The sequence below is a fragment of the Panulirus ornatus genome, chromosome 59 (genome assembly GCF_036320965.1).
Source record: "Panulirus ornatus isolate Po-2019 chromosome 59, ASM3632096v1, whole genome shotgun sequence".
Classification (NCBI taxonomy): domain Eukaryota; kingdom Metazoa; phylum Arthropoda; class Malacostraca; order Decapoda; family Palinuridae; genus Panulirus; species Panulirus ornatus.
Window position 1 is genome coordinate 8,177,687 of NC_092282.1, and position 26,566 is coordinate 8,204,252.

Here is a 26,566-nt window from a genome sequence, read left to right on the forward strand (position 1 = left end):
AACAGGCAGCAAGTAGTAAGTAGCAGGGCAGTAACTGCTTTTGTTCCCACTCAACTTCCTTTGGTAAAAGTGGTTCAGCCTATAATCATGATGAGGTGAAAGGCAATCATTCTTTGACTTAGTTGTCAGAAAAAAGTGACTGATATTCTTACATCAACAAGATGTTAGCCTTACCAGGAATGAACAGAGAGTGTAGAAAGATATGAAGTAAGGATAGGCAACCATAGAGCCACAGGTGATAGCATCTGGGTAGTCCTCAGACTTTTTGTCACATCCAGCATCCGGCGGCAAACATGACAACATAATATCTTGCCACGCCTCACCTGTAGGGGTGGTGGGGAGGGATAAGTAACAAAATAAGCACATTGAATCTAAATATCTTAGGTTTGTTGTTCATCAAAAATGTTGAATACTGTAAATCTGCATTATATTTTCATTATGAAAAGAATGGTTGTGTAATATTTATGCACAGATATACTTTACAGTCATAGCTGACACACGATGGCAATTTTTTTTCTCACTAATTCTGTGGCAATTTTTTTTCTCACTAATTCTATCGTCAAGTATTGTCAAGATGGGTCCTAGTGGTATACACAGGCAAACATGAGCATATATATAATAGAGTGAATTGGAACGATGTGGTATACCGGGGTCGACGTGCTGTCAATGGATTGAACCAGGGCATGTGAAGCGTTTGGGGTAAACCATGGAAATATCTGTGGAGCCTGGATGTGGAAAGGGAGCTGTGGTTTCGGTGCATTATACATAACAGCTAGAGACTAAGTATGAATGAATGTGGCCTTTGTTGTCTTTTCCTAGCGCTACCTCGTGCACATGCGGGGAAAGGGGTTTTCATTTTATGTGTGGCGGGGTGGTGATGGGAATGAATAAGGGCAGACAGTATGAATTATGTACATGTGTATATATGTATATGTCTATGTTTGTATATACATGTGTACATTGAGATGTATGGGTATGTACATGTGCATGTGTGGACATGTATATATAGACATGTGTATGTGGGTGGGTTGGGCCATTCTTTTGTCTGTTTCCTTGCACTACCTCGCTAAGGCGGGAGACAGCGACAAAGCAAAATAAATAAATAAATGAATATATATCATCTATTATACTTATTCACTGTCTCCCACATTTGTGAGGTAGCACAAGGCAACAGATGAAAGAATGGCCCTACTCTCCCACATACACATGTATATACATAAACGCCTACACACGCACATACACATACCTATACATTTCAACATATACATGCATATACATACACAGACATATACATATATACACTTGCTGCCCCCATCCATCCCTATCGCAACCCTGCCACACATAAAATCACACCCCCTTCCCCACGAGCGTGCGAGGTAGGGCCAGGAAAGACAGCAAAGGCCACATTTGTTCACACTCAGTCTCTAGCTGTCATGTGTAATGCACCGAAACCACAGCTCCCTTTCCACATCCAGGCTTCACAAAACTTTCCATGGTTTACCCCAGGTGCTTCACATGCCCTGGTTCAATTTACTGACAGTACATCAACCCTGGTATACCACATCATTCCAATTCACTCTATTCCTTGCACGCCTTTCATCTTCCTGTATGTTCAGGCCTAAATCGCTCAAAAATTTTTTCACTCCATCCTTCGACCTTCAATTTGGTCTCCTGCTTCTCCTTGTACCCTCCACCTCTGACACATATATCCTCTTTGTCAATCTTTCCTCACTTATTCTCTCCATGTGGCCAAACCATTTCAAAACACCCTCTTCTACACTCTCAACCACACTTTTTATTACCACACTTATCTCTTACCCTTTCATTACTTACTCAATCAAACCACCTCACACCACATATTGTCCTTAAACATCTCATTTCCAACATATTCCACCCTCCTTCGCACAACCCTGTCTATACCCCAAGCCTCGCTACCATATAACAGTGTTGGAACAACTATTCCTTCAAACATACCCATTTTTGCTTTCCGAGATAACATTCTCGCCTTCCACACATTCTTCAATGCTCCCAGTACTTTCACCCCCTCCCTCACCCTGTGACTTACTTCTGCTTTCATGGTTCCATCTGCTGCTAAATCCACTCCCAGATATCTAAAACACTTCACTTCCTCCAGTTTTTCTCCATACAAACTTACCTAACAATTAACTTGCCCTCAACCCTACTGAACCTAATAACCTCGCTGTTATTCACATTTACTCTCAGCTTTCTTCTTTCGCACACTTTACCAAACTCAGTCATCATTGTCTGCATTTCCTCATCCAAATCAGCCACCTGTGCTGTATCATCACCGAACAACAACTGACTCACTTCCCAAGCCCTCTCATCCACAACAGACTGCATACTTGCCCCTCTCTCCAAAACTCTTGCATTCACCTCCCTATCAACCCTATCCATGACAAAAATTAAACAACCATGGAGACATCATGCACCCCTGTCACAAACAGACATTCACTGAGAACCAATCACTTTCCTCTCTTCCTACTTGTACACATGCCTTACATCCTTGATAAAACTTTTCACTGCTTCAAGCAACTTACCTCCCACACCATATACTCTTAATACCTTAATACCAGAATTGACAGAGATGCTCTGCGGAAGGTATTTAGAATATATGGTGTGGGAGGCAAGTTGTTAGAAGCAGTAAAAAGTTTTTATCGAGGATGTAAGGCATGTGTACGTGTAGGAAGAGAGGAAAGTGATTGGTTCACAGTGAATGTAGGTTTGCGACAGGGGTGTGTGATGTCTCCATGGTTGTTTAATTTGTTTATGGATGGGGTAGTTAGGGAGGTGAATGCAAGGGTTTTGGAAAGAGGGGCAAGTATGCAGTCTGTTGTGGATGAGAGAGCTTGGGAAGTGAGTCAGCTGTTGTTCCCTGATGATACAGTGCTGGTGGCTGATTCATGTGAGAAACTGCAGAAGCTGGTGACTGAGTTTGGTAAAGTGTGTGAAAGAAGAACGTTGAGAGTAAATGTGAATAAGAGCAAGGTTATTAAATACAGTAGGGTTGAGGGTCAAGTCAGTTGGGAGGTAAGTTTGAATGGAGAAAAACTGGAGGAAGTGAAGTGTTTTAGATATCTGGGAGTGGATTTGGCAGTGGATGGACCTATGGAAACGGAAGTGGGGGAGGGGGCAAAAATGCTGGGAGCCTTGAAGAATGTGTGGAAGTTGCGAACATTATCTCGGAAAGCAAAAATGGGTATGTTTGAAGGAATGGTGGTTCCAACAAATGTTGTATGGTTGTGAGGCATGGGCTATGCGTAGAGTTGTGCGCAGAAGGGTGGATGTGCTGGAGATGAGATGTTTGAGGACAATATGTGGTGTGAGGTGGTTTGATTGAGTAAGTAATAATAGGGTAAGAGAGATGTGTGGTAACAAAAAGAGTGTAGTTGAGAGAGCAGAAGAGGGTGTTTTGAAGTGGTTTGGTCACATGGAGAGAATGAGTGAGGAAAGATTGATAAAGAGGATATATGTGTCAGAGGTGGAGGGAACGAGAAGTGGGAGACCAGATTGGAGGTGGAAAGATGGAGTGAAAAAGATTTTGAGTGAGCAGGGCCTGAACATGCAGGAGGGTGAAAGTCAGGCAAGGAATAGAGTAAATTGGATCGATGTGGTATACTGGGCTCGACGTGCTGTCAATGGATTGAATCAGGGCATGTGAAGCGTCTGGCGTAAACCATGGAAAGTTGTGTGGGGCCTGGATGTGGAAAGGGAGCTGTGGTTTCGGGCATTATTGCATGGCAGCTAGAGACTGAGTGTGAACGAATGAGGCCTTTGTTGTCTTTTCCTAGTGCTACCTCGCACACATGAGGGGGGAGGGGGAAGGTATTCCATGTGTGGCGAGGTGGCGATGGGAGTGAATGGGGGCAGACAGTGTGAATTGTGTGCATGGGTATATATGTATGTGTCTGTGTATGTATATATATGTGTACATTGAGATGTATAGGTATGTATATTTGCGTGTGTGGACGTGTGTGTGTATACAATGTGTATGGGGGTGGGTTGGGCCATTTCTTTCGTCTGTTTCCTTGCGCTACCTCACAAATGCGGGAGACAGTGACAAAGCAAAATAAATAAAAAATATAAAATATATATATATATATATATATATATATATATATATATATATATATATATATATGTTTATGGATGGGGTTGTTAGGGAGGTGAATGCAAGAGTTTTGGAAAGAGGGGCAAGTATGAAGTCTGTTGGGGATGAGAGAGCTTGGGAAGTGAGTCAGTTGTTGTTCGCTGATGATACAGCACTGGTGGCTGATTCATGTGAGAAACTGCAGAAGCTGGTGACTGAGTTTGGTAAAGTGTGTGAAAGAAGAAAGTTAAGAGTAAATGTGAATAAGAGCAAGGTTATTAGGTACAGTAGGGTTGAGGGTCAAGTCAATTGGGAGGTGAGTTTGAATGGAGAAAAACTGGAGGAAGTGAAGTGTTTTAGATATCTGGGAGTGGATCTGGCAGCGGATGGAACCATGGAAGCGGAAGTGGATCATAGGGTGGGGGAGGGGGCGAAAATTCTGGAAGCCTTGAAGAATGTGTGGAAGTCGAGAACATTATCTCGGAAAGCAAAAATGGGTATGTTTGAAGGAATAGTGGTTCCAACAATGTTGTATGGTTGCGAGGCGTGGGCTATGGATAGAGTTGTGCGCAGGAGGATGGATGTGCTGGAAATGAGATGTTTGAGGACAATATGTGGTGTGAGGTGGTTTGATTGAGTAAGTAACGTAAGGGTAAGAGAGATGTGTGGAAATAAAAAGAGCGTGGTTGAGAGAGCAGAAGAGGGTGTTTTGAAATGGTTCGGGCACATGGAGAGAATGAGTGAGGAAAGATTGACCAAGAGAATATATGTGTCGGAGGTGGAGGGAACGAGGAGAAGAGGGAGACCAAATTGGAGGTGGAAAGATGGAGTGAAAAAGATTTTGTGTGATTGGGGCCTGAACATGCAGGAGGGTGAAAGGAGGGCAAGGAATAGAGTGAATTGGAGCGATGTGGTATACCGGGGTTGACGTGCTGTCAGTGGATTGAATCAAGGCATGTGAAGCGTCTGGGGTAAACCATGGAAAGCTGTGTAGGTATGTATATTTGCGTGTGTGGACGTATGTATATACATGTGTATGGGGGTGGGTTGGGCCATTTCTTTCGTCTGTTTCCTTGCGCTACCTCGCAAACGCGGGAGACAGCGACAAAGAAAAAAAAAAAAAAAAATATATATATATATATATATATATATATATATATATATATATATACATATATATTCCTTCCTGACTGTCTTTACACTTTCAGTGTCTAGGAGGAAATCATAAAAACAATACTGTAAGAACTAAGGAAAAATTCAACTTGTTAATTTAGCTATCACTAAGGAAGTTGCCATTTACTTGCACCAACGAAAAGGACTGTATAAAGTTATTTAGAGTTGCCAGACCTAAAATACACAAGAAAGTAAGACAAAGAAACGAAAAACAGGGAAAGTTGAAAATAAGAGAGGAAATGGAAAAGTTATGCTTGGAAGGTACCATGGAATACAAGAATGTATATTAGACTACCATAAAGAATAGAGAAATTAAGAGGAATCTCTATAGAAATAAGATAAAACATCATTAACAGAAGTGCTACTATCTTACCAGGAAGGAATATATTAGTGTCAACAATTAAAAGTTATGTCCAACTTTAAGCATACAAGGGTGAGAAAAGTCAAGGATCTTTATTCTTAGCACCCAAAATTCAAACAAAACGTGTAAGGCTTTGTGTGAATCTACAATACACAATTTATGCTCATGCTAAACAATAAGAAGCTAAGTATGGATGAACAAGTGCATCATTGTATTTTGATGCTAGAATGTTTGTTACTATGCACATTAACTCATTAACTCAAAAAGGTATTTCAAATGCTCATCAAAATTTGACTACGGACAATGTTTCCTTTTGAGTTTTGCCATGGAATTTAGGTAAACATTTAACTTTTCATCCTAATTGCTGATACTAACATTTTGTTCACCCTACCTGTTGCTGATCTGAAGAGTACCATCACTGCTTGAAAGAAGGTCTGAAAGTTGTTATGACGATGGATTTGAGTACTATAGTCCAATGCAATCTTCCCAAACACCTACAAGCAAAGAAAAGTGGATGTTCTTTATAAAATTGTTATTTTCTATCTCCAATCTTATTTTTATTTGTGATGTGACCCTGAGGTAATGCTTCTTCCTATTCATACTCTAAACAACTGACATTCTTATCATCAGAGCATACTTAATCACTCAACTTCTGAATCATAATTGTTTATCCAAACTATTCAAAAAGAATTTATTAGCTGTGCTTCATCATATCCTGCTTGTAAATGTAAAGTTTTGCCCATTCCCTTTTTCCATGTATTTCTAACTTCCTACTTCTTGTTATATAATCAATGATAAATTTCAATAACCTTGATGGATCAATTGGTCTTGGCCTTTAACCAAAACAGTACAATCAATTTCCAGATCCTATATAGTTAATGCTTTCAGTCTCCATTGGAAATAGCATTCTAGAAGGTCTGTTCATTCTCTGACTGCTAAATATACTCTTGTGCTCTATGATGGATCTATACATGATCTCTTCAGATAATGCTTCATATTCAACTACTGTTTTCAATTCTACTTTTCTCTCTCTTTTCTTACTTCCTTACTTCATAGATAAAACCTTTACTTCTTTCCATTTTTCTTTATATTGCTGACAGCAGGCAGCTGTTTCACTATTCTACATTAAATAAATATCAAGATTTTCTCAGTAAATATTCTAAGAACTGATACTTAGCTTTTGTATTTAAGAAAGAGATGCTTGGCAGGCAACATATATGGTTAAGATTCTTTGTATACTAACCCAGTTAGACTATCAGATAAAGTAACATACCTGCTCATCAGATTATTTTTCCTATTTTTTCTTTGACTGGAGAAAAACTGGAGGAAGTGGAGTGTTTTAGATATCTGGGAGTGGATTTGGCAGCGGATGGAACCATGAAAGCAGAAATGAGTCACAGGGTGGAAGAGGGTGCAAAGGTTCTGGGAGTGTTGAAGAATGTGTGGAAGGCGAGAACATTATCTCGGAAAGCAAAAATGGGTATGTCTGAGGGAATGGTGGTTCCAACGATGTTATATGATTGCAAGGCATGGGCTGTACATAGGGTTGTGTGGAGGAGCGTGGATGTGTTGGAAATGAAATGTTTGAGGACAATATGTGGTGTGAGGTGGTTTGATCGAATAAGTAATGAAAGGGTAAGAGAGATGTGTGGTAATAAAAAGAGTGTGGTTGAGAGAGCAGAAGAGGGTGTATTGAAATGGTTTGGTCACAGGGAGAGAATGAGTGAGGAAAGATTGACAAGGAGGACATATGTGTCAGAAGTGGGAGACCAAATTGGAGGTGGAAGGATGGAGTGAAAAAAGATTTTGAACAATCTGGGCCTGAACATGCAGGAGGGTGAAAGGTGTGCAAGGAATAGAATGAATTGGAACGATGTGGTATACCAGGGTCGATGTGCGCTGTCAATAGATTGAACCAAGGCATGTGAAGCGTTTGGGGTAAACTATAGAAAGTTTTGTGGGGCCTGGATGTGGAAAGGGAGCTGTGGTTTTGGTGCATTATACATGACAGCTAGAGACTGAGTGTGAACGAATGTGGCCTTTGTTGTCTTTTCCTAGAGCTACCTCGCACGCATGCAGGGTGAGGGGGTGTCATTTTATGTGTGGTGGGGTGGCTACGGGAATTAATAAAGGCAGCAAGTATGAATTATGTACATGTGTATATATATGTATATGTCTGTTTTTTTTTTGTTTTTTTTTTAATTTCCCAAAAGAGGGAACAGAGAAGGGGGCCAGGTGAGGGTATTCCCTCAAAGGTCCAGTCCTCTGTTCTTAACGCTACCTCACTAATGCGGGAAATGGCAAATAGTATGAAAGAGAGAAAAAAAAGATGTCTGTGTATGTATATATATGTATACATTGAAATGTATAGGTATGTATGTGTGCATGTGTGGACGCGTATGTATATACATGTGTATGTGGGTGGGTTGGGCCATTCTTTCGTCTGTTTCCTTGCACTACCTCGCTAACGTGGGAGACAGCGAAAGAGTGTAATAAAAATAATAGTTTTTTAATATCATAATCTTTTCCTACCCTTTTCATCCATATTTTTCATTCTTCTTTATGACTTTCTGATAAAATTCACCAATCTACTTCATCCTTATAACAGTAAAACTTCTGTTATCCATAATTCGAGACAACTAAAGGTTCAATCCAACATACATTTTTCAGTTTTGATTGGCAGCTATCATTCAACCAAAAATTTTTTTCAAAAAATCAAAGAAGATATGAGATAATACTTCAAACTGTATGCACATCACACCACAGCAATTAGTGTACTGATCACTCAGTGTTTTGTGGTGCTGGTAATTGTTTACCATTTCCAATGTGTTTTCATGCAAAGTATTGTGTGTCTAATGGCCTTGCAGATTTGTCTGTTTTGTGCATCCTTGATTACTATTGTGGGCAATGGCCCATTTCATCAGCAACTGCCTGAGAACATAAAGTGCAAGAGAAAAGTCTCGAGCCTCAAAAAGAAGATGGACTTGTGTAAGATGGTGACTAAGGGTGAGTCCAAAGCAGCACTTATGAAGAACTTCACTATTGGCATGATGACTATCTAGGATATAACAAAGCAGCAGAAGATCAGGGCATTTAGCAGTGCTTATTTGCTTACAAATATTAGTATTTCCTCTATTTAAATTATTTACAAATAGGCAAAATATTATAAAATGTGTGTTTAATAAAGTGTGCCAAAATGTCTGTGAGGGTTGGTGGCTGTTCCCAACAGCTGGTCAGTCTCACAATTACCATATGTGCTACTCCTGTGATTTGGTTATATCTATTAATGTGATTTTCCTACAACCCGCTGTGTCTGTGTTTGTAAATATGGATTTCAATGTACAGGAACATCTTCTAATACCCCCAGTTAAATGGAGGAGAGCCTCTCTGACCTTAGAAACAGGGATGAAGATCTTCCAACACACTAAGCTGGCAAGGAAACATCAGCTCAGAAGAAAGTGTGGAAAACATCAGAGGGTTAGCAAGTGGAGTAAGCGTAGGTCGTGGGTGGAGTGCACCATATTTCCACAAGGCGTTCAGTCTCGCAGTTACAATTGTTGTGTGTGGATTCGGGTACACCTGCTAATGTGATTTTTCTGCAAACTGCTGTGTTTATAATTGTTAATGTGACATTCAAATGTCCAGCAACATCTTATCCTACCCCAAAACCAGTAGTAACATGGAGAAGAACCTTTCTGACTTTGGAAATGAAGCTAGAAATCTTATTATGCACTGATGCTGAAGAAGGAGCAACAGCACTTGGGTGTGCTTACAACCTAAGTGAATCTACAATATGCAACATTATGGATACTCCACTGCCTGCCAAGGTAAGCACAAGGGCTAGATATCCACTCAGGGAGAAGAGGAGAAAATGCTCTCAGTATACATACAGCATGAAATGAAGAAGAAAAGCATCCTGAGTAACCTTCAGCAAAGGTCTATGGCTCCAAAGATTTTTTAGTGTTTATGTAAAGAAGGCAATGTAGCTGAACCAGAGCTATTTCAAGTGAGTAAAGGATAGCTACATCAGTTTGTTCAAAGTCAGAAGCTACATTATGTGAAGGTAATGGGAGAATCTGCCTGAGATATATGTGATTTCACTTTGTATGAAGCTTTCACAGAACATACCCCCACATAAAGTGAGGGATGGGCAATTTTTGAATTAATATATTAAAAAACCTGAATAAATGGATATTTTTTTTATCTGAGACAGCCAATTTCTGTAGTTGTTTTGGATAACCAAAGTTTTATTGTGTACTGAATTTTCTGTGTAGCAAAAGTGTCAATACAAAACCTACGGCTGCTAAATCTGTCCTCTCTAAGACAGTCAAATCTATCAATTACCATAATACTTAGAATTTATGGTGCTACCAGACACTACCTGCAGATGGTTACACTGCCAGTGAAAAATCACCTCTGGCAAGGCTGTTTTCTCATCAGTGGACAAAAAGAAGTACAGTCATGTCAAGCAACTTCTTCTTCCAAGGTAATAAATCATTTCCCTGCTCCTTCTTATAGTGAAGCTTTGAAACTACAGAAGCCCCTCTGAAGGGGTTCTGGGGTTTGTAAAATTAGTTTAGATTGTACCTTTAACCCTAAAATGGTGGGCAGAGTCTGGAAATTCCAACACAGTGTACACAAAGAAAATTCTTTTTTCTTTATGAAGTAAGATTATTGTCTTTTTATTGTCTTTGTCTCATGCAGGAGAGTGCTAGAAGGGGGTGTGAATGATACACTCAACAACAACTAATAAAAAGTAAGATGTGGCAATGGTGTTTCTTTCTGTTGAGCTTATTTACAAACTGTCTTCTTACTTCATATACAGGCCCAGTGTTGGTGGCATATGACATAAACATATTTTTTTTTTTTTTTTTTTTCATACTATCCGCCATTTCCCGCGACAGCGAGGTAGCGTTAAGAACAGAGGACTGGGCCTTTGAGGAAATATCCTCACCTGGCCCTCTTCTCTGTTCCTTCTTTTGGAAAAAAAAAAAAAAAAAAAAAAAAAAAAAAAAAAACCATATTTAGAAATATTATATCATTTACCCTACAATTCGTGGTGAGGGAGATTTGCTAGCAATCATAGGTAGGATAATAAAGGATACATTTCTTCTCGGATGCTGAAACCTTTACTCGTTTCATATATACCCTTGTTTCTTACACAGGCATAGCACTGCTGGTGAATAACATGAATATACGTAGAAATATCAAACCATTCACACAACATACAAATGCAAGGACCCTGAGCAGTTGGCATGTAAAAGGAGGATACTGGAGATGTTTCTCTCAAACTAGTTCAAGACTTTACCTATCATCTTTTACCAAAGTCCTCTATTATCCTATGATTACAGAGAAAAAATTGGGTAAAACTGTTAAATAATTTCTCCCATAAATTTGAGTTCAATGACGATGCCTCCCCTTCCCTCTTACATAATTCTCTAATGAAATAAGTCTCAAAGTCGCTCAATTTTTCACATATTTCATGTTATTCTTGTTCACTTTTCTCACCAACTGATACATAATTGTTCATCCTACAAACGACATATTTTCTGTGAGGCCACTGTGTACAGTACACATATCCTTTAGGTGTACATATAATAGTAACTGTAGGGGTACTGATAGCAGAATTTTTCTCGTACATTCTTATCAATGGAAGAGACCTCTGTAGGATACTAATGGTATAATGATTCAACTGGATATTCAAAGAGGGGTGGAAAATATTACATCAACTGATATCAGTTGCTATTTTCTAAGAGAACATCAGCTTATGTTGGCCATTGTGTGAGGGTTAATATCTATCCTAAGAAAATGACTATAGTTATATCCGAATCCAAAAACATCTGCTACTCACCCTATGAATCTTGATTCTCCCAACATTTTTGAGATCTAGCTAAAAATTTCCTTTCCCTCTAAAACTTTAAAATTGCGTTTCACATATTATAGTCCCAGTTCCTCCAACTACGTTTGACTCCTTAGCTTTTTGGATTTCTGCTGTAAGTCGCTCATTCTTCAAATTCATTTGCTGAAATCCTCTATGTATATTCATACTTGCTTGCCTTCATCCATTCCTGGTGCTACCTTGCCCCATAGGAAACAGCATTGCTACCCCCTGCTTCAGTGAGGTAGCACCAGCAGAACAGACAAAAAAGGCCACATTCATTCACACTCAGTCTCAAGCTGCCATGTGAAATGCACCAAAACCACAGTTCACTATCCACATCCAGGCCCCACAGACCTTTCCATGGTTTACCCCAGATGCTTCACATGCCCTGATTAAGTCCACTGATAGCACATTGACCTCGGTATACCACATCAGTCCAATTCACTCTATTCCTTGCATGCCTATCAACCTCCTGTATGTTCAGGCTCCGATCGGTCAAAATGTTTTTCACTCCATCCTTCCACCTCCAACTGGGTCTCTCACTTCACCTTGTTCCCTCCACCTCTGACAAACATATATCGTTCTTTGTCAATCTTTCCTTGCTCATTTTCTCCATATGTCCAAACCATTTCAACACACTGTCTTCTGCTCTTCTGTTCTGGAAGTGATGAAGAAGGTCTGGAAGGCCAGAACATTATTTTGGAGAGCAAAAATGGATATGTTTGAAAGTGGTTCCAACAGTGTTATACGGTTGCAAAGCATGGGATACAGAGTGATGTGCAGAGGAGGGTGGATGTGTTGGAAATGAAATGTTTGAGGACAATATGTGGTGTGAAGTGATTTGACCAAGAGGATATATGTGTTGGAGGTGGAGGGAACGAGGAGAAGTGGGAGACCAAATTGGAGGTGGAAAGATGGAGTGAAAAAGATTTTGAGTGATCGGGGCCTGAACATGCAGGAGGGTGAAAGGCGGGCAAGGAATAGAGTGAATTGGATCGATGTGGTATACCGGGGTCGACGTGCTGTCAATGGATTGAATCAGGGTATGTGAAGCGTCTGGGGTAAACCATGGAAAGTTTTGTGGGGCCTGGATGTGGAAAGGGAGCTGTGGTTTTGGGCATTATTGCATGACAGCTAGAGACTGAGTGTGAACGAATGGGGCCTTTGTTGTCTTTTCCTAGCGCTACCTCGCACACATGAGGGGGAGGGGGATGTTATTCCATGTGTGGCTAAGTGGCGATGGGAATAATAAAGGCAGACAGTGTGAATTGTGTGCATGTGTATATATGTATGTGTCTGTGTGTGTATATATATGTGTACATTGAGATGTATGGGTATGTATATTTGCGTGTGTGGACGTGTATGTACATATATGTGTATGGGGGTGGGTTGGGCCATTTCTTTCGTCTGTTTCCTTGCGCTACCTCGCAAACGCGGGAGACAGCGACAAAGCAAAATAAATAAATAAATAAATATAAATATTTTTATCATTATTTTGCTTTGTTGCTGTCTCTCGTGTTAGCGAGGTAGTGCAAGGAAACAGACGATAGAATGGCCTAACCCACCCACATACACATGTATATACATACATGTCCACACACGCAAATAAACATACCTACACATCTCAACATATACATATATATACACACACAGACATATACATATAGACACATGTACATAATTCATACTGTCTGCCTTTATTCATTCCCATCGCCACCTCGCCACACATGAAATAACAGCCCCCTCTCCCCTCATGCGTGCGAGGTAGTGCTAGGAAAAGACAACAAAGGCCCCATTCGTTCACACTCAGTCTCTAGCTGTCTTGTAATAATGCACTGAAACCACAGCTCCCTCTCCACATCCAGGCCCCACACAACTTTCCATGGTTTACCCCAGACACTTCACATGCCCTGGTTCAATCCACTGACAGCATGTTGACCCCGGTATACCACATTGTTCCAATTCACTCTATTCTTTGCACACCTTTTACACTCCAGCATGTTCAGGCCCCAATTGCTCAAAATCTTTTTCACTCCATCTTTCCACCTCCAATTTGGTCTCCCACTTCTCGTTCCCTCCACCTCTGACACATACATCCTCTTTGTCAATCTTTCCTCATTCATTCTCTCCATGTGACCAAACCATTTCAAAACATCCTCTTCTGCTCTCTCAACCACACTCTTTTTATTACCACACATCTCTTACCCTTTCATTACTTACTCGATCAAACCACCTTACACCACATATAGTCCTCAAACATCTCATTTCCAACACATCCACCCTCCTCCGCTTAACTCTATCTATAGCCCACGCCTCGCAACCATATAACATTGTTGGAACCACTATTCCTTCAAACATACCCATTTTTGCTTTCCAAGATAATGTTCTCACCTTCCACACATTATTCAACGCTCCTAGAATTTTCACCCCCTCCCCCACCCTGTGACTCATTTTTGCTTCCATGGTTCCATCCGCTGCCAAATCCACTCCCAGATATCTAAAACACTTCACTTCCTCCAATTTTTCTCCATTCAACCTTACCACCGATTGACTTGTCCCTCAACTCTACTGTACCTAATAACTTTGTCCATATTCAAATTTACTCTCAGCTTTCTTCTTTCACACACTTTACCAAACTCAGTCACCAGCTTCTGCAGTTTCTCAACCGAATCAGCCACTAGTGCTATATCATCAACGAACAACAACTGACTCAATTACCAAGCCCTCTCATCCACAGCAGATAATAATAATATTAATAATGATAATAATAATAATATCTATATATATTTTGAATGATATATTCTTTCTATAATAAATATATGTAAAATGAATATATCAATCACAATTCTTGAATCATTTGTGAAGTATATCAAAATAACATAATTCTCAAATACCAGTGTCTAAGCTGTTGGTGTAGGAACTGCTGATTTATCAGGCTATATCAAGAATAGTCCATGGGATGATATCCCTGGGTACATCATGATAAACAGTTAAGCCAAGCTTTAGGATTGCCTAATGTTACAAAAAAAAATTTCTTACTTTAATAATAGAGACCTTAACTTTTGACAAGTTATCTGAAAGTAAATAGAAATACCAAAGTTATCTAACCAAATGTAAAATGAATTCTACTTGGTATCAATTAACACTCACATTCTGTCATCCATTTTCTCTTCCATAATTAAGGTTACTCTATTTTTCTTTCATCCTCCCTTGTTTAACTGTGAATCATTTCATGCATAATCTTTTCCATTTCTGTGCATCATTTCTTTATCCCCTCCCTTATATATTTTTCCATTCTCCCCCACTACTTCTCCTACTTATTGTACAGAACCTGCATGCCGACGACTCCGTAGATGAAGAATAGTAGAAGGATGAGAAGTGCAACATATGGCAGTGCCTGGAAACTCTTGATGAAGGTCCACAGAAGCGTCCGAATGCCTTCACCTTTGGAGAGTAGCTTCACCAAACGCATCACACGGAACAGACGGAAGAAGTTGATGGAGAACAGGTTAGAGCCCGGCTGTGAGAGATGAGTACAAATTAGAGGAAGAAGTTGCTACTTGTGTCAATGTCATTAGAGGAAGTAGTTCCTACTGGTCGTGGCATTATCATTATATGGGAAACATGGTACGCCTATGAGGTGGAAAAGCTGTCATTTATATGGGGAGAGAGCTGTAAGAGTTAGAGTATAAAAACACAGAAAATGTTGGAGGAATGAAGGTAAATCATTGTTTGAGGATATCGTGAGGCTGAAGGGTAAAATTCAGCTATAATGAAGTAAGTTAAGAATGTGATGAAAAGAAATCTGGATATGGACATTAAGAGTTATATGGAGATGCAATTTAGACAGAATCAAGAAAATCCAGTACAAACTGAAAAGAATATCTTAAAGAGAGTAAAAATCCAAAAATGAATATTAATAAAAAATAACAAATATGTAAATGAATTTGACATGACAAAGAGATATGAAAAAATAATATAACAAAAGCATATCTGAAAATGTATCATGAGAAAAAACAAAAGACAATATAGAGGTTACATAATAGACAGGGATGTTCCTTTTTGAACAATAGCAAATAAGACTGAAAACAGATAAAGAATGTAAAAACAAAGAAAATTAGAAGATACCAAAGAAAATGTGAGTGCAATGGTAAAGTATATTCATGATGACACTGAGAGTTGTAAGAACAAAAATACAGTCTGATAAAGAAAAGATACATATAGAAAGTAATTAAGACTAAATTTGGTGTCTGAAGGGACTGAAAGGGAGATATGAAAAAAAGAATTGCTAAAAAATATACTGAATATATTCAGTCATGAAAAAAAATCTGCCAAATTTAGTATACTCCTTATTCAAACTAGTCATAAATCAGCAAACTTTCAATAGAATTTATACACCGAGTGGAAAGATTCAGCTTGAAAAGAATTCTAATGAACAAGTGTTTAGCTTACAGAAAGATAAGAGGATAATGAATATGAGTGGATATGACAGGGATGATGATCAAGTGTAGGGATGATGAAATGGCATTAAAGTAAGAAGCAGACAAGGAAACTGTGAAGTAAGAGAATGAGAAAAATGCATGAGGGTCATGAAAAGGTAGGAGTGTGTGAAGAAGAACATGATGATGGAGAGATGAGAATGATTAAGAAATAAGAATATGGAGAGATGAGAATGATTAAGAAATAAGAATATGGAGAGATTTGGATGAATAAATAAGATGAGTATGTTAGCCAGCTGTTGTATGCAGAATCATTGACACGATAGATAATTCTGTGTAGAGATGATTCGACAAATGTGAGGATAGACACGTCTGAAGATGATGGATACTTTCAGGTCAAAGATAGTCATGGCTGTGAGAAAGATGGATGAAAATGATCGGGAGATAAGGATACTGAACAAAGGGATGACTGAAATATGTGCTTGGACAAGGATATAGATGAAAGATACACATGGTTACAACATAAAAGTTCCAGGTTGATAAAGAAAAGAGGATGATGAGCTGGAGTGTCATGGGATGAACAGGTTTGGGGACAACAAATAATGAGAATGGGGAGAGTGAAAAGTTGCAAGAATGATAAGAAGAGATGATTACAGCTGAAAGTTCGGAGGATGATGAATAAATGAGCGTGGCTATGTCATGCTTGTATGACAAAACAGAAAATATAGGATGGCAAGACAGATGTGTGGGATAATGAGAAGATATAGAAATAACATGAATTTCAAATGATCATCATTTGCAGGGTTGATAAACAGGAACGAAGTTGATTACTTTGTGCAGTGGATGCTAAACAAGGTGTGGAACTAATGGTCAGATAATGGAGATAGTAACCAAATGTGGATGTAACAAACAGGTGTAGGGATAACAAATAGGTAGAAATGAAAAATAAGATAACAGACAAGGAGATTAAGTATAAAAAAAAAGGAAGGAAAAGCCTTAGAATGGCAAAGAGGCAAGGAAATAATATATACAGAAGAGAAAACAGAAAAAGCTATATTTTGTTTAAATGCAGTTTAAGAACATGTTCCATAATTTTCAGCTAATGCTTCTTCAGTCATTGTGATGATCAACAGAAGAATAATGAAAGTTTTTAATAAAATGTCTTTTGACAGCATCTCTCAAAAACAATTTACTGAGTGGACAATGCTGAGAAACAGATTGGATGAAAACAGCAATGAAAATATCATCAGCTTAATTATTTCTCCTTTTGTAGACTGATGCTCAAAAAAGGGAAATTTTTTCTAAAACTTAATTCTCAAGAAATCTCACAATGAGAACATGTAAAGAAAGGAAAGCTGAAGTACATATCATGATCCAGAAAAAATCAATAACCCATAACAATAATGATAATAAAGTCAAAACTTTGAAAAAATCATCCTAGAAGCAGAATCTTTCAAAACAGACGAACTCAAAGAAATCACTATTGTACAGTACTATTCTTTCATCTCTTTCATATGAAATATGACAAAAAGCTATTGCATTAAAATGAGCACCTCATCAAAAGCCCATGAAGTGTGAAAATTAAGTGATAAAAGCCCTCTCACATAAAATGCTTTAAAATGAGAGTGGATGGAAAAGTAAAATTGGAAGCAATAAATACAAAAAAATGACAGCATGTCATACAATTTCATTAACATCTTTATGTACATAATTCATAATGTAAATGTTTGAAAATCATAAAGCATTGCATTGAGAATATAGTACCCATATCAAAAAGATCAAGAAAGAAAACAGAAAAATGGTTTCAGTTTCAAAGCCCTTAAACACAAAGCTTTAAATGATTATCATTTAAGTTAAAGGAAACTCTGTATATAAGCAAAGACAAAACAAAATATAAAGGTCTTTTACATCAGATTTAAAGTTTATAATCATTTTCTGTAAGTTTATACCATATTCTCCATGTGACCTAAATTGATACTTCCACTTATGAATAGCTATTTCTTCCTACAGAGAAGACAAATGAGTTAGGAAAATAAGAGAGTCCTGGTGTCTTGGTCAACAATAGGCAAAATGTCAATAATAACACCTGTCCCCAAGGAATTATCGTACACAAACAGCTGTTTGCCTCTGTCTTCTCTTAAGTGGCAAAGCTGCCATCTCAAGCTCAGATGTAATAAGCACATCCAATACATTCATTCCCACAGAACACTAAATCACCCAACAGGAAGTGTAACAGGAGTGGGGTGGAGAGTTGAATCAAGAAATAACAAAGCCTGTATGCCCACTAGCCTATTCTGTGAAAACAAAATAGCTACTCTAGAATTCAAAATTCATTACTTTCCTAACATCTGTCAACGAGTGAGAAAGTGACTGAAAGCCAAGGAAAACTTTTGAATTTACTGTAGATATAGTCACTGGATTAGGAAGAGGTGCTTAGTGACCCCCAAGTATCCTACAGATCCAAACTAGACTAATGGTATATTGCATAACCTTACAACAAGACCCAGAGAAACTCCAAAGTTGGCCTGATACATCATTGTTGAAATTCAACCTTAGTCAATGCAAGGTAATAAGGATGAAACATTTAAAGAACGCTTCATATGAATATAATCTATGAAACATTTAAAGAAGGCTTGATATGAATATAATCTAACAGGAATTAAGTTACAGGAATCTGCGTACAAGAGGAACTTAGGAGTTGATGTACCTTACATGTTGTCAGTGCCCTACTTCAGGAAAATAGTAAATCAGACAAACTGTCTGCTGGCTCATTATAAGTGCATTCAAGTATACTGATACAGAAATATTCAGCCATTGGTTCTCATCATGTGTTAAGCCAAAAGTAGAATATGTTAATCAAGCTTGGTCACTGCACTTAACCCTTTCATCACGGTAGTCTTGATATCCACTATACACTGTGTGTGGGATACTCTCGAATATTCTGAAATACATATCTCAAGTTTGTCATCACAATTAAAAAAAAATATTTTCTTAATAAAATGGCATGCACCTAAAATGGTGCAACATTATTTATGACTGCTATGTACCCTTTAACCTATCAGGTATCCAAGATATATTTACAGGTATAAGCAGCAAGTTTTTTGCATATTGGAAGTGTTTTCTGTTTTAAACTAACATGATTATTAGTTTTCATCACAAATATGTTATCTTGTTGAAGTGTTATGCACAAATCATTATATAAAGTGAGGGAATAGATCTTGTACAGGCTTTCTTAACATCTCCCCACACACTGACCAGTACACAGAAAAAAAATCTAAGCAGCAGCATCTGGTAACAATGCATGAGATGCCACTACAAGCATAATGGTTGCAAATTTCACCTCGTGGCAGATCTGGCCAATTCAGGAATCATCAACTTTAAGGCTAAAGCCACAGTGGGAGGGCCATATATGACCAAGCAACAGTGAAAGGGTTAAATAAGAACAAAGATGTAAAGGAGAAGGTTCAGAGGAGGGTAACAATGATGATACCATAAATTTGTCAGATATGAGAAAGAAAAGACAAGGCCAAGTCAGGAAATATTACCTTTTAGGCCCCAGCCATGGCATACAGAAAAAATTATGAGGTTATATATGCCAAAGCCACAGTGAATGGGTTGAATAAGCAAAATAATGTAACAGAGAAGGTTTAAAAAGGGCAACAAGAGAACTAAGTTACAATATGAATTAAAGGCCACAAATTTATCCAGTATAAGTAAGAAAAGTGCAAATGGTGATTTGATCATAACCTTTAGGTTTTTAAAGTAATTTGATGACATCAATATTGATTAGTTTTTTAAAGGATGCAAAAAATAGAACAAGTTGAGATCAGAGCATAATAACAAGAAAGTTGTTGGAAAATATGTAAAGAAGTACTTTTATTGTATAAAAGTAGTGGGTGAATGGAACAAACTAAGTGATGAGAGATTATAAATGCTGACAGCAACCAGAAGTTTAAAAAGTTCAATGATAGTAGTGAAAGTTCAAGAGATTGGTGTGGAACTTTCTCTTAATACCATTAAATATGTATTTACAAAAGTGCTAGTGAAACTCCATATTGCTCTAAGACCAGTATCCTCCTATGAAAGGTCCTTCAGATAGCCTTCCATGGAAGCCACCTATCTGGCATCATGGGCATGGACATAGGCATTTGAGACAGACGTGGACTTCAGAACAAGGTAACTGAAATGTGTAGTATTGTTTCTTGCTGACAGAGGGAGTTTGAAAGAAGACAATAAAATGATCTTCAGATAAGATTAGCATGTAATTCATGAAGGTTTTTTGAAATGCCTACTGAACAAAGATTTTCATAAATATTCCCTCCATTCTAACATGCAATACTGATGTCTTTATAGGCAAAATGATTATGCATTCTTTACATGATATCTAAGATTTGGGCAGAATTTCATCTATGCTACATCTTGATGAAAACTAAGGATGTTCTTGTGATGAGATGTGGTATGAATCTCACTTACACTATAGTTCAAGGTTACAATAATGAACAAGGTCATGTTGAGAGGGTCTTCAGCAACAACAAAAATGAATAAACAGGAATTATACTGAAGATTAGAACCTTCCCACATGGACAAGTAGACTGTAAATGCTGGTACTCTGGTTTGTTGAGGGAATCTTTATAAAATGAGAGTAGTAGCTGTCACAGTGGGACTATCAGGATCAGTTCCACACCCAAATGAAAGTTGTTCCCGATGAGTAAATTGTGGGAGGCTAATATGTAAAGCCTAGTACACATGCTCAGAGTTGTTTTGTCCAACATGTCTAAGATTAATCTTAATGGAACTGGGACTGCATCTGAGCAACAACAAAGAAGGTGGAACCAAGGCTGTACCCTTCATAAACAGTGCCATTGTGGTTACTGAATCCCCAAATATATACAGAGTCTGAGGCACTTGTGAGCAAAAATTCAGTGGAAGGACGAAATTGAAGTTATTCAAGTTGAGCTTGTGATGTAAGCATTATTCCTTGTAAAAAGATGGTAGACAGCAGTGGTTCATGCAAAGGTGATACTGCAATTAGGGACAGATGAAGGGGGTTACAAACAAGCTAATATTGGGATTCTGCATGTTATTGGTAAACAGCGCAGAGCTCTCTTAATTTTCTAGCTCACTGGCTGACTTCTGTTCAGAAGTATCATCACAACACTAACACAACCATTTCTGGTTTGGATGATCAAAATTCTGATTTTCTAAAATTGTTCAATTAGCAACAAGATTCTCTTATCCTGAAAAATAAAGGCTTAACATCAGGCAATTTGCTCAACACAGACATACTTATAAGCACTTGTGAATGTTGACAGCAAAGACTAAACCATAAATATTTAAAAAAATCTCTGACACATATAACATTGATGGAACCACTATTCCTTCAAACATACCCATTTTTTGTTCTCCAAGATAACGTTCTTGACTTCTACACATTCTTCAATGCTCCCAGAACTTTCGCCCCCTTCCCCACCCTGTGACTCACTTCCGCTTCCATGGTGCCATCCACTGCTATATCCACTCCCAGATATCTAAAACACCTCACTTCCTCCAATTTTTCTCCATTCAAACCTACTTCCCAATTTACTTGTCCCTCAACCCTATTGAAGCAATAACCTTGCTCTTATTTAAATTCACTCTCAGCTTTCTTCTTTTACACTTTACCAAATTCAGTCACCAACTAATGCAGTTTCTCATCTGAATCAGCCACCAGTGCTGTATCAGCAGCAAACAACAGCTAACTCATTTCCCAAGCCCTCTACTCGACAACAAACTGCATACTTGTCCCTCTCTGCAACACTCTTGTATTCACCTCCCTAGCAACCCTATCCACAAAAAAATTAAACAACCATGGAGACATCACGCACCCCTGCCGTAAACCGATATTCACTGGGAACCAATCACTTTCCTCTCTTCCTACTCGTACACATGCCTTACATCCTCGATAAAAACTTTTCACTGCTTCTAGCAACTTACCTCCCACACCATATACTCTTAAAACCTTCCACAAAGCATCTCTATCGACTCCATCATATGCCTTCTCCAGATCCATAAATGCTACATACAAATCCATCTGTTTTTCTAAGTATTTCCCACATATATATTCTTCAAAGCAAACACCTGATCAACACACTTTACTGAGTCTGGTAAAGTGTGCGAAAGAAGAAAGCTGAGAGTAAATGTGAATAAGAGCAAGGTTATTTGGAGCAGTAGGGTTGAGGGACAAGACAATTGGGAGGTAGGTTTGAATGGAGAAAACTGGAGGAAGCGAAGTGTTTTAGCTATCTGGGAGTGGATTTGGCAGCAGATGGAACCATGGAAGCAGACATGAGTCACAGCAAGGGGGAGGGGGCAAAAGTTCTGGGAGCATTGAAAAATGTGTGGAAGGCAAGAACATCATCTCAGAAAGCAAAAATGGGTATGTTTAAAGGTATAGTGGCTCCAACAATGTTATATGGTTGTGAGGCATGGGCTATAGATAGAGTTGTGCAGAGGAGGGTGGATATGTTGGAAATGAATGTCTGAGGACAATATGTGGTGTGAGGTGGTTTGATCAAGTAAGAATTGAAAGGGTAAGAGAGATGTGTAGTAATAAAAAAAGTGTGGTTGAGAGAGCAGAAGAGGATGTTTTCAAATGATTTGGTCACATGGAGAGAATGAGTGAGGAAAGATTGACAAAGAGGATATATGTGTCAGAGGTGGAGGGAATGAGGAGAAGTGGGAGACCAAATTGGAGGTGGAAGGATGGAGTGAAAAAGATTTTGAGTGATCAGGGCCTGAACACGCAGGAGAGTGAAAGGTGGGCAAGGAATACAGTAAATTGGAACGATCTGGTATAACCGGGGTCGACGTGCTGTCAATGGATTGAACCAGGGCATGTGAAGCGCCTGGGGTAAAAAAAGGGAAAGTTTTGTGGGGCCTGGATGTGGAAAAGGAGCTGTGGTTTCGGTGCATTATACATGACAGCTAGAGACTGAGTGTGAATGAATGTGGCCTTTGTTGTCTTTTCCTAGTGCTATCTCGTGTGCATGTGGGAGGAGGGGGTTGTCATTTCATGTGTGGCAGGGTGGCAACGGGAATGAATAAAGGCAGCAAATATGAATTATGTACACGTGTATGTCTGTGTATGTATATCTACTTATATGTTGAAATGTATAGGTATGTATATGTGCGTATGTGGACATGTATGTATATACATGTGTATGTGGGTGGGTTGGGCCATTTTTTCATCTGTTTCCTTGCGCTACCTCGCTAACACGGGAGACAGCGATAAAGTATAATAAATTAATAAAAAATATGGTATTGCAGTGGAATTTATTAAAAAAGGGTGTGACTGTATTGTTGACTGGTTGGTAAGGTTATTTAATGTATGTATGACTCATGGTGAGGTGCCTGAGGATTGGCGGAATACGTGCATAGTGCCATTGTACAAAGGCAAAGGGGATAAGAGTGAGTGCTCAAATTACAGAGGTATAAGTTTGTTGAGTATTCCTGGTAAATTATATGGGAGGGTATTGATTGAGAGGGTGAAGGCATGTGCAGAGCATCAGAGCACCCTCTCTTCCTACTTGTACACATGCCTTACATCCTCGATAAAAACTTTTCACTGCTTCTAACAACTTGCCTCCCACACCATATATTCTTAATACCTTCCACAGAGCATCTCTATCAACTCTATCATATGCCTTCTCCAGATCCATAAATGCTACATACAAATCCATTTGCTTTTCTAAGTATTTCTCACATACATTCTTCAAAGCAAACACCTGATCCACACATCCTCTACCACTTCTGAAACCACACTGCTCTTCCCCAATCTGATGCTCTGTACATGTGAAGCGTCTGGGGTAAACCATGGAAAGTAGTGTGGGGCCTGGATGTGGAAAGGGAGCTGTGGTTTCAGGCAGTATTGCATGACAGCTAGAGACTGAGTGTGAACGAATGGGGCCTTTGTTGTCTTTTCCTAGCGCTACCTCGCACACATGAGGAGGGAGGGGGATGGTATTCCATGTGTGGCGAGGAGGCGATGGAAATGAATAAAGGCAGTGTGAATTGTGTGCATGGGTATATATGTATGTGTCTGTGTGTGTATATATATATGTGAACATTGAGATGTATAGGTATGTATTTTTGCGTGTGTGGACGTGTATGTATATACATGTGTATGGGGTGGGTTGGGCCATTTCTTTCGTCTGTTTCCTTGCACTACCTCGCAAACGCGGGAGACAGCGACAAAGCAAAATAAAAATAAATAATATATATATATATATATATATATATATATATATATATATATATATATATATATATATATATATATTATCCCTGGGGATAGGGGAGAAAGAATACTTCCCACGTATTCCCTGCGTGTCGTAGAAGGCGACTAAAAGGGGAGGGAGCGGGGGGCTGGAAATCCTCCCCTCTCGTTTTTTTTTTAATTTTCCAAAAGAAGGAACAGAGAATTGGGCCAGGTGAGGGTATTCCCTCAAGGCCCAGTCCTCTGTTCTCAACGCTACCTCGCTAATGCGGGAAATGGCGAATAGTTTGAAAGAAAGAAAGAAAGATATATATATATATATATTCATTCTTTTTTCATACTATTCACCATTTCCCACATTAGTGAGGTAGCATTAAGAACAGAGGACTAAGCCTTTGAGGGAATATCCTCACTTGGCCCAATTCTCTGTTCTTCTTTTGGAAAATTAAAAACAAGAGGGGAGGATTTCCAGTCCCCCGCTCCCCTATCCCCAGGGTTGATATATATATATATATATATATATATATATATATATTTTTTTTTATATACTTTGTCGCTGTCTCCCGCGTTTGCGAGGTAGTGCAAGGAAACAGACGAAAGAAATGGCCCAACCCACCCCATACACATGTATATACATACACGTCCACACACGCAAAAATACATACCTATACATCTCAATGTTCACATATATATATATATACACACACAGACACATACATATATACCCATGCACACAATTCACACTGCCTTTATTCATTTCCATCGCCTCCTCGCCACACATGGAATACCATCCCCCTCCCTCCTCATGTGTGCGAGGTAGCGCTAGGAAAAGACAACAAAGGCCCCATTCGTTCACACTCAGTCTCTAGCTGTCATGCAATACTGCCTGAAACCACAGCTCCCTTTCCACAACCAGGCCCCACACTACTTTCCATGGTTTACCCCAGACGCTTCACATGTACAGAGCATCAGATTGGGGAAGAGCAGTGTGGTTTCAGAAGTGGTAGAGGATGTGTGGATATATATATATATATATATATATATACCTCGCAAACGCGGGAGACAGCGACAAAGTATAAAAAAAAAAAAAAAAAAAAAATATATATATATATTTTTTTTTTTTTTTTTTTTATACTTTGTCGCTGTCTCCCGCGTATTGCGAGGTAGCGCAAGGAAACAGACGAAAGAAATGGCCCAACCCCCCCCATACACATGTACATACACACGTCCACACACACAAATATACATACCTACACAGCTTTCCATGGTTTACCCCGGACGCTTCACATGCCTTGATTCAATCCACTGACAGCACGTCAACCCCTGTATACCACATCGCTCCAATTCACTCTATTCCTTGCCCTCCTTTCACCCTCCTGCATGTTCAGGCCCCGATCACACAAAATCTTTTTCACTCCATCTTTCCACCTCCAATTTGGTCTCCCTCTTCTCCTCGTTCCCTCCACCTCCGACACATATATCCTCTTGGTCAATCTTTCCTCACTCATTCTCTCCATGTGCCCAAACCATTTTAAAACACTCTCTTCTGCTCTCTCAACCACGCTCTTTTTATTTCCACACCTCTCTCTTACCCTTACGTTACTTACTCGATCAAACCACCTCACACCACACATTGTCCTCAAACATCTCATTTCCAGCACATCCATCCTCCTGCGCACAACTCTATCCATAGCCCACGCCTCGCAACCATACAACATTGTTGGAACTACTATTCCTTCAAACATACCCATTTTTGCTTTGTCGCTGTCTCCAGCATTTGCGAGGTGTTTGCTTTGAAGAATGTATGTGAGAAATACTTAGAAAAGCAAATGGATTTGTATGTAGCAATTATGGATCTGGAGAAGGCAGATGATAGAGTTGATAGAGATGCTCTGTGGAAGGTATTAAGAATATATGGTGTGGGAGGCAAGTTGTTAGAAGCAGTGAAAAGTTTTTATCGAGGATGTAAGGCATGTGTATGTGTAGGAAGAGAGGAAAGTGATTGGTTCTCAGTGAATGTAGGTTTGCGGCAGGGGTGTGTGATGTCTCCATGGTTGTTTAATTTGTTTATGGATGGGGTTGTTAGGGAGATGAATGCAAGAGTTTTGGAAAGAGGGGCAAGTATGAAGTCTGTTGGGGATGAGAGAGCTTGGGAAGTGAGTCAGTTGTTGTTCGCTGATGATACAGCACTGGTGGCTGATTCATGTGAGAAACTGCAGAAGCTGGTGACTGAGTTTGGTAAAGTGTGTGAAAGAAGAAAGTTAAGAGTAAATGTGAATAAGAGCAAGGTTATTAGGTACAGTAGGGTTGAGGGTCAAGTCAATTGGGAGTTAAGTTTGAATGGAGAAAA

General features: G+C 39.0%; 1 protein-coding gene across 45 annotated transcripts in view; it reads right to left on the minus strand.

Moving 5' to 3' along the window:
- Window positions 1-26,566, minus strand: part of LOC139767191 (muscle calcium channel subunit alpha-1-like) — a 1,449,841-nt gene that overhangs the window by 116,256 nt on the left and 1,307,019 nt on the right. For all 45 annotated transcript variants that reach the window (XR_011717010.1, XM_071696301.1, XM_071696297.1 and 42 more), the window contains 3 exons: window positions 14,855-15,043; window positions 6,034-6,136; window positions 175-323 (listed from right to left, as the gene is read on the minus strand). Coding sequence is in view for 44 of the 45 variants with exons in the window: in XM_071696301.1 (XP_071552402.1) it covers window positions 175-323; window positions 6,034-6,136; window positions 14,855-15,043 (441 nt within the window). In the remaining variant the exon portion in view is untranslated. The remainder of the gene's footprint in view (window positions 1-174; window positions 324-6,033; window positions 6,137-14,854; window positions 15,044-26,566) is intronic.